The 12,389-nt window shown below is 43.4% G+C and overlaps 1 protein-coding gene across 1 annotated transcript in view; it reads right to left on the minus strand.

Moving 5' to 3' along the window:
- Ddah1 (dimethylarginine dimethylaminohydrolase 1) overlaps positions 1-12,389 on the minus strand; it is a 129,891-nt gene that overhangs the window by 24,054 nt on the left and 93,448 nt on the right. The window contains exons 2-4 of the mRNA XM_027395907.2: positions 11,320-11,419; positions 6,265-6,338; positions 5,255-5,374 (exon numbers count right to left, since the gene is read on the minus strand). Of these exons, the coding sequence (XP_027251708.1) occupies positions 5,255-5,374; positions 6,265-6,338; positions 11,320-11,419 (294 nt within the window). The remainder of the gene's footprint in view (positions 1-5,254; positions 5,375-6,264; positions 6,339-11,319; positions 11,420-12,389) is intronic.

Below are 12,389 nucleotides of genomic sequence, written 5' to 3' on the forward strand. Positions count from 1 at the left end.
TTCTTATATTTCACCTTTATGATTGTTAATTTTGGATACTTCACACTGTTCAGTTTTAATCCTCTTTTAGACTCAAAGGGGAATTGTAGGAGAACCTGTAGCCACGCCTGTGAGGGCGTGGTCAGGGTGATGTAGAGTAAGAGTTTGAGTTGGCTGAGTTTCGTTTTCAGTTTTCATCCCTTTCGGCTTACGTACAGACTGCTGCCATGCTGACTGGCTAGGTCGCTCTGTAAGTAAGGCTTTTCCCTATTAAATACCCTTATATTTCCTCTTGGCTCCATATTGGTAATTTCCCACTATAGTTGAGCAAGTGCTTTATATCAACTTTGTTTGCATTACCAGAAAACCTAGATTTTTTATAATCATGTAAATTGGATACAAACATAATAGTCATCATAAATAAGGTTGAGTACTCTCAACTGAGAGATAACCCCACCTCTTGAAACTGGGAGAAATAAAGCCTTTAGCAATATCACCACCTACTGGAAAAGCAGTCCAGTGCGCCCCACCCCCACAGCCACTATCCTTTACTAATAATAGTATATGCAATTCCTCTTGTTTGAATGTGCCCCCCTCTAAGAACAGGTTATGGAATACAAACTTGTTTGTGCTCAGTGACCTTTCTCTATACAGGATCTCAAGCAGATCAACCAGTATTTGGGTAGTTTTCGTTCTTTCTTTTTTGTTTTTTTGAGACAGGGTTTCTCTGTGTAACCTTGGCTGTCCTGGAACTAGATCTGTAGCCCAGGCTGGCCTCCAACTTACAGAGATCTATCTGCCTCTGCTTCCTGAGTGCTGGGATTAGAAGTGTGTGCCATCAACCACCAGGAGCAGTAGTTTCTTTGATGACCTTCAGAACTCTGAGGGTTTTTCAATATCTCCCCAAATTTATGAGCTTCCTTGGGAGTATGTCAGTGTCACTGTGGGCATACCCTAGTGATTTTGAGAGAACCAGAATGATTCAAGATAGACAGTGCACAGTGGATGTATACATATTGGTTCCTACTGCCTCCTAGGACTGGGAAGCAGTCCAAGTGGACCCCCAAGATGTAATTACAGCACCTAGGATGACATGTGACAACACTGAAGCCAGCAAGGCTCTCCTGACACCCAACACTGGAGAATAGGGCCTTCAGGACTACCGTGTCACTGTGGACTGTGCGTTCCTGGGTGTGGTCTCATGCTCCCTAAGCTTCCGTATGAATGAGCTTCCTGTCATTGAGCTGCCTGAAGGGTGCCCCTTCTCATATTCAGACCTTTTGCTGGCAGAGGGGCTCAGGTTTGAAGTCAAGCTGCCTCTAGACTCAGTGAATTCCAATAGGCTACTGAAGAATGTAGACCACAGACACTGCTTGGTCCACCAAGAAATCAAGTGGACAAATGCACATTTTTTCTAACAGTAAGGATAGATATGAATTACAGTTTACAAAGATGGCCTGCAGGGCCAATAACAAAGTCCTCTTTGGACAAGGCGCCAGTACTGTTACCTTCTCCTGCAGTGATCAAAGGTGGAGACATTACCAACTGGTTTCATCTAACCCAAGTTAAACTATAGCAAGAAGAGGTTAATTAAAACCAAGACCTCAGTTTCACTGCAACCTAGATTATATGATGACTAAGAACCCACGTGTTAGCCAAGAATAGATAGAAAACCATGGCAAATGTTTCAAACACAGTAAGACTATTTATTCACCCCTCCCCAGGGGGGGGGGTCTCAGCTTTAAATGAATGTGTGGAAAAGAGGTTTCAGATTCGGAAGGAAACATATCAGAGAGGAGGGCTTGATAAGGAAAGTTTTTGGTGTATACGATCACCTCTGCTAATTGATTTTCCCTTTAAGAAATGCCTAAGTGGCTGTGGCTTCTTCACCAGGACAATAACAGAGATAGTGAGGTTGGTGAGGAAAACAGTAGCTTCCCTGAAACCAGTCAAACTTTGGGTACTGGCAAAAGCAAGCAAGTACACACACCCACACCCACACATACGTACGTAAACAGCAGTAACTACCTGGAGAGAGGAGAGACTAGGCAGATCAGCAGAACCAATGTCTGGTGGAAAAGATAATTAGAAAAGGTTTTCCAATAGAAAGAGAATGGGCACTGAGTAGGGCAGGAGCTATGGTTTGATTCTGGGTTGTCCCCCAAAAGGCTCATGTGTCAGAGGCTTGAACAGCCGCCTTCAGCACTGCTGGGAAGTGGTGTAACTTTTAGGATGTGGCACCCAGTGGGAGTGAGTTCTGTCACTCTAAGACAGTGCTTTTGTGGGAGATCCCCGCCCCCCCCCCCCCCCCGCCATCAGGTGACTGGCTGTGTTGCCCTGTGTGCTCCTCTCCATGGCATTGGCCGGCCATAGGTCAAGTGACCATGGATGGAAGCCACTAAACTCATGTTAATCCTTTAAAGTTGATTTATCTCAGCTATCCGTCACAGCACCAGCAGGCTGATGAACACAGCGGGAAGTCAAGGAAAGGAGATTTAAGATCCAGGAAACTAGAGCCTTGACTCTCAAGACTCCTCAAAATATTTATTTCCTCAATCTCACTAGCTCCACCTATCATGTGGGGAGCATCACACCCACATGCTTCTGCTTCTGTAAACGTGTGCTCCTACCTCTCTTCATGCACGTCTTTATCCGGTCGCCTATCTCCATGCCAGCAGTTGGACTTACCCTCTCTCAGTTTTATTGGCAGCCTTACACAGGAGCCAACCTGTTTTCAGATAAAGGAGCATCTCAGGTCACCTGAATGTGATGTCACTGACCACCTCCTTCTGACCTGAGACCATGCCCTGTGGGGAAGCTCGTTATTCTCCTGCTGAGTTAGTTTGCCATGCTCTCCTACAAAGGGAAAGGATATTGTTTTGATGTTAGGAAGACGACGGGCGGGCATTCGCCTGCTCCATAGGCCCATGGTTTAGGCAGCACATATGCCAAAGGAAAAATGATCTCCAAAGAGTGCCCTCGAAGCTTGCAGGGGCTTTTTATAGCTTCTGCCACAGAAGCTTTCAGGTGGAGAACAGCCATCATTGTTCATACTCAGATGAGCTCAGCAGGAAGGCCTATGAAGTCTCTCTAGAATGTTCTAAGAGGTACCATCTTACAGAACTTGTCAATGGGAAGGGAAGGATGAAGGAATATGGGACACACACCAAGACACACAATGGGGACTGGGATGTGAACCACTTTTTGGTTGATGGATTTTGCTAGCTTACCTGTGCTCCTCTTTTTGGTTGATGGATTTTGCTAGCTTACCTGTGCTCCTCTTTTTGGTTGATGGAGTTTGCTAGCTTACCCGTGCTCCTCTTTTCTGGCTGCAATGGGGATGACGGGAAAGGAGTCCTGGCCCAGCACCTCTGAAGGAATGATCTTTCTACTCAGAGATGTACCCAAGACTCATCACATAACAACTCTCTCGCCCTCATCTTTAAATTACAACATCTGTAGATCCCACCTACTCCAGCCAGAGGCGTGCGGCAAGCGGCTCACATCTCATGACCTCACTTGGTTCAGTTTCAGAATATGCTATGTCCCCACCTGGAGTACTCTCTCACAGAACCCCACCCCCGACAAATGCGATTTTGTTTTTTTGTTTTTTTGTTTTTTTACATACTTCTAGTTCCTTTTTTCCAAAGGGTTTTCTCTGATTAGCTATTAGGGCGCTCTGTGCTTTACTTTGACCTTTGAGTAGCAATTAGAATCTTTTCATACAACTAGCCGTATCATAATATCTCTCACTTTGTTGTGTCAGTTTCTCCAGACAGAGTCAGCACCTGCTGAGACAGTGGTCAGCATGCTGTTGGAATTCAGGACTAGTCTTCTCAGAATGGCATAAGGGCTTTTTTGTTTTGTTTTGTTTTGTTTTTTTAAATTCTACTTTGGTTTAAGCCAGCTTAAGTTTCCTTTCCCTTACAATCGATTCCAAACACGTGCAGACCAATTCAGCTGTCATGGACAGATACCACAGTTACTCCCCAAGGAGAAATACCATCTTCCCTGGTCCCCTGGATGGCACCATTCATCAAATGCTTTCTTTTGAGACTTTATCTTTCCTGTACACAGAAAGCTGTCATAGTTTTCCAGATGAAGCTAAACAAAAGGCAAGCTCTAGAGGAAACCAGAGAAAGCCATGCTAATGTAATCAAATCCAGCAGATAATTTAACAGCAGCTGTTAAAAGCCCTAGATTCGAATGCTGTCACAGACAGTTACAGAAAAAGACTGAATGAGCTGCAAACACCACAGAGGGGAAAGTCCTCAAGACAATTGTTGCTTCCCAGTGAGGCTGTGCCTGGCTTAGCTGAGGGAGACACAAAAGAGCAAAGCAATTCACAGCATATACAGGGGCTCACAGGTCACACTCGCTCTCTTTGCTTGAGGAGTCTCTGGGTTTTGGTTCATGGAAGAGTCATGCATGTTGCATGAAGGGCCACTTCAGAGGAAGGAGTTGCTCTTCCAGACCAGTTAGGACTAGTCTTGTGGCCTCAGCAAAGCACTCCATCTAGTTTACCAGCTCAGAGGAGACAATGCCACCTTACCTCTCACCAGGACCATATTCAGAGTCCATAAAGGGCCAGACAGGAAGGAACTCAAAGGAGAGTAAGCCTCCACACCCTTCCAGAGCCTGCAGATTGTCTCCCAGGGTGAACCTACAGACTAGAGAAGTGTTATCAAGGGGGAAACATGGCAACAATGGAAAGCCCTCATCATCCGCTCTAGATCTAGCTCCGTGACTCAGAAAGTCACAGTATTCCAGGGCTTTCCCAGCTTCATCTAGGAATTGAGGACATTTCCTGTGCTAAAGTTTACCATTGGAAATAAAAGTGGAGAAGGCAAGATTTCTAGGTTCTTCAGAGTCAGAACTTTCTAGAAGGTTATTATGCAGTAGTATAGGTACTACAAAAGGATAAGAATATTGCAGCAAGCCCTTAATGTACCAACTCCCCTACTATAGGGAGAAAGCACTGCAAAGATCCCTGGCTACTGGCATACCCTTCTACCCCCAGGGGGTAAACCGTGGATTTGGTGTTTCTCATTCAGAAACCTGGTCATGTTGAGAAGCCTGATGTATGATAAAGAATGGCTTACTACTGAGAGCCCTTTCCACACTTGGAGGTTCTCGGCTCCTAGTGAGCACCAGAGCAGACAGTGCACATCAGGGGTGTCTCAGGTGCCAGTCCATTCAGTCCTTGACACCCTGTCTGGTGTCTAGCCTGTGGCCAGGCACAGCCGCTGCACCTAGAAGCACGTTTTGTGTTTACCTTGAGGGCCTTCTGCGCAGGCTCACTGGACCCTATTGCAATCAGGTTGGGCCCGGCCATGCTGCAGAAACTCTTCAGATGCAGAGTATCAGCCACAGGGACTGTGGAGACGGCGTAGTCCTACGCAGAGACAGAAAGACGAGGGGGTTGTTATTGCAGAGCAATTTCCAAGACAGATTAGAAACTGCCAGAAACAAAGAACCATGCTTGCTCTTTTGAAGGTTGCCAGACTCGGCCTGCCCCCGCCCTGCACTCCCCCCCCAGAGGGGGTCAGGGTAGGGATGGCAGGGCTGACTCACAGGTATTGGTATTGCCAGTTAAATGAAGACTGCTTGTAAGACAAAAACAGTTTCCTTCCAGAATTTGACTGTGTCACCAGCTTTGTTAGCTCCTTCGCCTGTGGAGCAGTCTACCTTTGGGAGGGTTGTTTGAATCCCTTGTGGACACTGTGGGTCAGTTAGAGCTTCACATTCCCATAGGGAACATGGATTCCGAGGGGAGAGGTGTGTGCATGTGTGTTCATGTGTGTGTGTATACGTGTGTGAGTTTGTATCCCTTACTAAGCATCCTCCCACAAGCTATAAAGGGACCTTGAGGGAAGGCATGTGCAATACTTTGCAGTTTCTAGTACACAGTAAGCACCTAGTAGAGGACAGCCCACATTCTAATCTGAAAATCACATTTTGTATCAGGCATATCTGGGTCTCCAGGCTTTAATTATTTAAAATGATTTTGTCAGGACCACGTGCTAGTGTTTGTATAATTGTGCCTTTGAAAAAGCCAGAAGGTGAACACACTAGCTTGTTCCTCAGAGAGCTCAATGGATTCTAATTGCTGAGAAATTTGAATTTAATAGACTTTAAAACATCTAGCAAATGTATAAATACTAAGAATAATTTTTTAAAGCTGGTGAAATATAAACACAATTATGTATGACATAGTGATTCAATGGGGCTATGAATATTTATTAAGCAATTATTTTGAGCCAGGCACAAACATTTTTCACCTACCTTAAAAGTATCAGCCAAGATTTCTGCACCTCGTTGATTTGTCCTTTTGGAAAGGCCCACAAAAAATTCTCTGCCTATAAAAGATGTGATGGAACATAATGAGTAAGGGGCCCTGAGGCCAGAGCTCTCTTCATCTTTAATAACACCCTTACAAAGTATCACAAAGTTCTCTTCTCCATTGGGAGAGTTACTCCTATTCCCCTTCCAAAAAACTGATTAAATGACTGCCCTTAAATAAGCCTTTCAAACTCAGAGACAGAAATTAGCATGCCAGTTTCTAGGAGCTGGGAGAACGAGTCAATGGGTAGTGGTTTCTAAATGGGGATGGAGTTTCAGCTTGGAAAGATGAAAAAATGTCCCACAATGTCTGGTGGTGGCTGCCCAGATACACGAGGGGACTCACTGCTTCTTTGTTGTACCCTTAAAATGGCTTTGAATATACAACAACTCCTATACCTATGGCTCAGGGAATGCCTCAGGTGGGCTCAAAGACTGTTAAGGGTCAGAGGAATAGGATGTCTGTTGGAAGCAGTGTTTTCTAGACAAGGCAGGGATGCCACACTCAATGATATGGTTCCAGGGAATCCCACGTCCTCTTCTGGTCTCCACGGGCACCAGGCGTGTACATGGTACACAGGCACACATACAGACAATTAAGTAAATCTGGAAGGACTATTGGGGAGGGAAAGGATACTATGGGAAAAAAAACTACAAAATGTAAAAAGATAAAATAAATAATCAAATTTCCTTTCTTTTCCACCTCATTCACATTTAAGGAAACCAGACCTTTCCTTAACTCAACAATCCTATGATCAGACTTGGCTGAGGGCTTCCTAACACCATTTAGCATTCATATTTTTCCTGTACCCTTTGTATTGTCAGTAAATTGACGTTTCCACGAGACTGTTAGTTACATTTTCTCTTTTCCCAGAGAGGTCCATATATCCATCACTTCTTACTTCACAAAAGGCATGTGACCAATGGCTACAAATACTTCAGTGAGGTGGGGCTAGAATGACCAAGTGGGTTCCTCGACAATGGCCTAATTCCTACACTACGTTTTCCCACTAAGTTTCCACACACTGGTTTCCATCTCCACTGAAGTCTGGGCACAGATACACTTATCAGAGATCTGCATTTACACTTAGAATTCTAAGAAGAAAAAACTTGATTTGCTTGAAATATAATTTCTAAAGGAAATATCAGCTAAACGGCTTTCCTGTGTACAACTTCAGGAGAGCACCTGGGAGTCTCCAGACCACACTAAAAATAAATCTATTATTGAGTCAATGATTGAATCCTAACAGAAACTTAGGGAAACATTTAGAATTAAATGGTATTGGAAATACTCATATCAAACAGAAGTTCTCACTGGGTGTGGTCAAGCAAGTCTGGAATTCTAGTAGTAGGGAGGTGGAGGCCGGAAGACTGGGAATTCAAGCTTACCATCAACTATATAATGACTTTGAACCTAGCCTGGGCTACGTGAGATCTTGCCTTAAGCAAACAAACAAAAACAGAAAACAGACAAGGAAAGAAAGAAAGAGAGAAAGAAAGAAGGAAAGAAAGAAAAAAGTTTTAATTAAAGTAGTAGTTGAGAAATCTATACATTAGAGAAGTGTACATTTCAAAATTGATAAAATTCATTTATGTAGGGAAAAAAGAATAGAGCATAAAGAAATTTAAAAGAAAGAAACAAGAGAGATAACAGAAACACAAGAGAAAGGGTTCACAAAACCAATATTTAGTCCTTTGAAAAGATGAGTAAAATTGGCAGGCTTCTGGAGGCAGAGGAGACTGAGGGGGGGAGGCAGGCACACGCATGGCAAGTGAGAAGAGGTTCTAGTTATGATGGCTACGGAGTCTGAAGAGTCATTAAGAATAATTTCATAACCAACATTTTGATAATTGAGATAAAGGAGATAAAATCAGAAAATGGGGCTCACCAATACGGACTCAGGAAAACCTAAATAGTTATATAATCATTAAATTAACTGAATCAGGTTAAAATTTCCCCACTAATAAAATGCCAGGCGCTGTTTATGCACTTGTCCTATCAAGGTGAAGGATATGCAATATAAATCGCACTGATTGCGAAGAACAGAAAAATATGAAGCATCCCCACACAATATTTTGGGAGTAATAGAACAGTTTTACCAAAACCAGATGAGGAAAACAAGAAAGAAAGCTTGAACTATATTAGCAAACTAAATTAGCAAACTGTATGAAACAGTGAGTAATGATGGGTTGATTTTATCCCCGATATGCAAGACTGACCAAGTATGAGAAAGCTGAGATGAAAAAGGAGGATCATACAACCATCTCACTGAATCAGGAAAGAGTTTATCCAAGAAGCCTGGCAGGATTCAAGTGTTGCCTTCCAGAAGAGTTCTTATCCATGAGCCCAGGAAACGCAGGAGTGTTGATGGTAACAACGGACAAAATCCAAGAAGCACCACACTACACGCCATTATTTGGTGGTATATATCTTTCCACAGAATAATGCTCAACATAGAAAACTATTACATTTAACACCTGTCAACTTAGGTCAAAAGTAGAAAAATCACACGAGAATTCACATCGTGAACACTGCAGCAATAGGAACTTACAAGAAAAGCAATATTAAATATCATATAATGTGGAAATACATATTCCGAGGCAAACTCCAAAGAAAGATCGGGGAATGATCTACAGACAGTAAAGCGAAGGCCCCCGAGGTGGGATGAGGGACCACATGGGGTGTCTGTGGTCCTGGCAGGATCCTGTTTTATAATCCAGGGGTGGGCATGCAAGTGCCTACTTTATTATTGGTCTTTAAACAGCAATATACATTTATAACTCTGTTATGTGGAATCTATATTTCACAAAATAAATAAATAAATAAAGGGGTAAATTGATGTTATCTATTCAAGGGAAATGGGATGGAAACAATTTTTCCCCAGTAGCTGCTTTCGTGACTGACAGATTTCCCAGCAGGAAGTGGAATTGGAAAGTAGCTCTCCTTCTGTCCATTTCCTGATAAATTATTAATGAAGCGTTGACTCATGGAAAGAAGGGAGCAGAGAGCACACAGAAAGTGCTACAGAATCTGCTAGTTACCTAGCTCTGCCTGACTGAAAAGCTGAGGGGTCAACTTGCATATATTGGGGATGGTTCATGAATTGCACACTTAACAATGGGAAGATTGTAAATTTTATGTTTTATCAAAGGAGAGATGGAGGGTGGACTGGAAGAAACACGGGGGTGAAAGTGTGGAGATCAGAGGACAATTTTGGGTGTTGGTCCTTAAACTAACCACCCTGCATAAGGTGGGGTCTCTTGTTGACCATGGTGCAAGCCAGGGTGGCCAGGCCCCAAGCTTCTGGGGATTCTCCCACCTCCACCTCTCATCTTACCGTAGACACACTGGGACCATGTGTGGTGCTGTTTCTGTCTTTTTTTGTGGGTTATGGGGATTAGACCTCAGGTCCAGCCCCTTGAGTGGCAAGTGGTTCATTCATTAAGTTGCCTCCCAGTCCCTTATCTCAGTTTGAGTAAAATAACTCCTAAGATGTGAACTTACTGAGCATGAAAAGAAAGGCTCAGACCATATCAAGGGCAAGGCTCTATGCTCAATGAAGCGAAGATGACATGCTTTGGAAAGAACTTTGACCAAAGGAAGAGATGCCCAATGTGTGGCATGGCCCCACCGCGGGGATGGTCAGGTGTGACTCGCATGAGTTGACTGGATCAGCTCTGCACAGCACAGCAAGGAGGTGTGGCTTACACATCTAGTGCTCTACAGAAGGCCATTTTCTAAGAGGAAGCAGGCTGCTGCTCAGGTCTGTAAAAGAAGGAAGATGCTACCCTCAAGAGGTGCGAAGACCATCTAAGGGGGGAATCTCACTGGAAAGAGTCAGAGAATAGCTGAGTTGGCTTGGGCACAACCAGAGCTAATAAAGTATGGTCCATTCCCTCATTCTGTGTTCTGAGGGCTCAAGGCAGACTCCAGAGGCAGGCCCTGGCCTGTGTCAGGCCACACCGGCTGGAACACAGCACAGCTTCACCAGATGCTATTCACAAAAGCCATGGTTTGCACGGCACCTCTTGGAGACTGGCAATACAATGGCTCCAGTCATGGGCATAGGACACCAAGCAAGAAAACACTAGAATGTCACACAAAGTTGCTTCCTCTTCCCATTCTCCCTTCTCTAGGGACATTTATTAAATCTAAATGTTAGTAACATGAGATGTCTTCTAAACAACAAAGGGGCTGGACATATGTGGGATTCACGGGTGAGACTCTCAGACTCACTCCCAGGAAGCCTGGTCTTCAGTGGGTCATTCGAGGCTGCTTGCAGGACCGCTCTCTGTATTCGGACCACGGTAGTGAAATTCTTTGACATTTAGGGGCAAACAAGATGGCACTAGAAATGAAAATTCTAGTAACTATCTTGCTCTTCAGTATAACCAGGTTGCATCTGAGGATGGAGACTTTACTTAATAATCCAGCATCGTAAAGACGTGGAAAGGTTAAATGCTATAGTTATTATTTCTTGAGTAGCCATCTTACATGGACTCTGCTTAGATCAACAATAATGCTAACATTTATAGTTCACTGAGTCATGCTGGCACGCAGCCAAATCAATTTGCATAGAAATGTATTTGAATTCATCTTGCCATCTGGAAAGAGATTATTTGTAAATGATGTTAATTTTGAATTAAGAGTCTTTTAAGTACAAACCCGGTGTATGGTTACACAATGGAAATACTACACAACAAATAAACTCAATTATAGAAAACATGATACATATCAAAATGTCCTTATGAAGGATAATCAGTTACGCTCATGAATGTTCCGGTAAAAAGGACCTGCTCGGCAAGGAAGCCTGAAATGTACGTGAACATTACACTGACTATCTCCAAATGGAAGGCCATTCTTTCTTCTTCACTGTGATTTTTGTGAACTTTTGTAGACCGCTGCACTTAGTATTCATTAATTTGATGACTAAGAAACATTTTAGTGAAACAAGCAAGTTTGAGCCAGGTATTAGATAGGAAATCAGTGTAGTATACCTGTGAACAGGACATCGCCACCATCTAAGGTTGCGTTCTCATCTTTCATCTCTACTATGTTGAGCTGAAGTTTCTCCAAAGCCTCTTTCATCATGTCAACCTGTTGAAAATAAGACAATTCACATTAATACCAACCACTTCCTAAAGTAAAAAACCAACTCTCCAGACCTGAGCACCAAATCACATTCCCGGATGCACACGTGCGAGCACACACACACACACACACACACACACACACACACACACACACACACTCACACTCATTCTTGTGGATAAAATAATGTATATTGTATAGATAAAAAGCAGAGAGCAGGATCAGTCATAGCCATTTCTAAGAAGAGAAATTATTTGCTAGAAAGCACTTGTTTAGAGTTGGGGGTGGTGACTCATGCCTGCAGTCCTGGAACTTCAGACGCTAACTTGGGAATACTGCTGTGAGTTCAAGGTCAGCCTGGTCTACAGAATGATACAGTGCCTCAAAAACAAAACAAAATCTCATCAGTTTCCTTCTAGTGTAAGGCTGACTAGATCTCTAGTCTCTTCTTGCCTAAGAGGGTAAACTAGTTAGGGCTCTGTTAGAGACTGACCAGTTAGAATGCTGGTAAGTCAAGAAGGCAGGAGGCCCACCCAGTTCTCTTACCCTTGTGAGAAAGTACAATAACTAATTTTTAAGCCTAAGCACGATGGTCAAAATCACACACACTGAGAGTAGTAATTGAAGGAACAGTGATGACCAGTAACTCGACATTTTAGTCTAAAGGAAAGACAGTCATTAGTTGCTTTGAAAATACTTTCTGAAATGCCATTGACCCAAGACTTCTCAGTAAGCATAAGCTGTCCTGTGTAGCTGGAGGTTTCTCTCCCGCCTGCCAGTTCCCGAATAGCTACTCTGAGGCTTAATACTAATTATAATTGTTTGGCCTATTAGCTCAGGCTTATTATTAACTAGCTCTTACAACTTAAATTAACCCATTTATACTCATCTATCTATTGCCATGTGACCATGGCTTACTGGTAATACTCTAGCATCTTGCTCCTCCAGCAGCTGTGTGGCATCTCCCTGACTCCAC

The sequence above is a fragment of the Cricetulus griseus genome, assembly GCF_003668045.3.
Source record: "Cricetulus griseus strain 17A/GY chromosome 1 unlocalized genomic scaffold, alternate assembly CriGri-PICRH-1.0 chr1_0, whole genome shotgun sequence".
Classification (NCBI taxonomy): domain Eukaryota; kingdom Metazoa; phylum Chordata; class Mammalia; order Rodentia; family Cricetidae; genus Cricetulus; species Cricetulus griseus.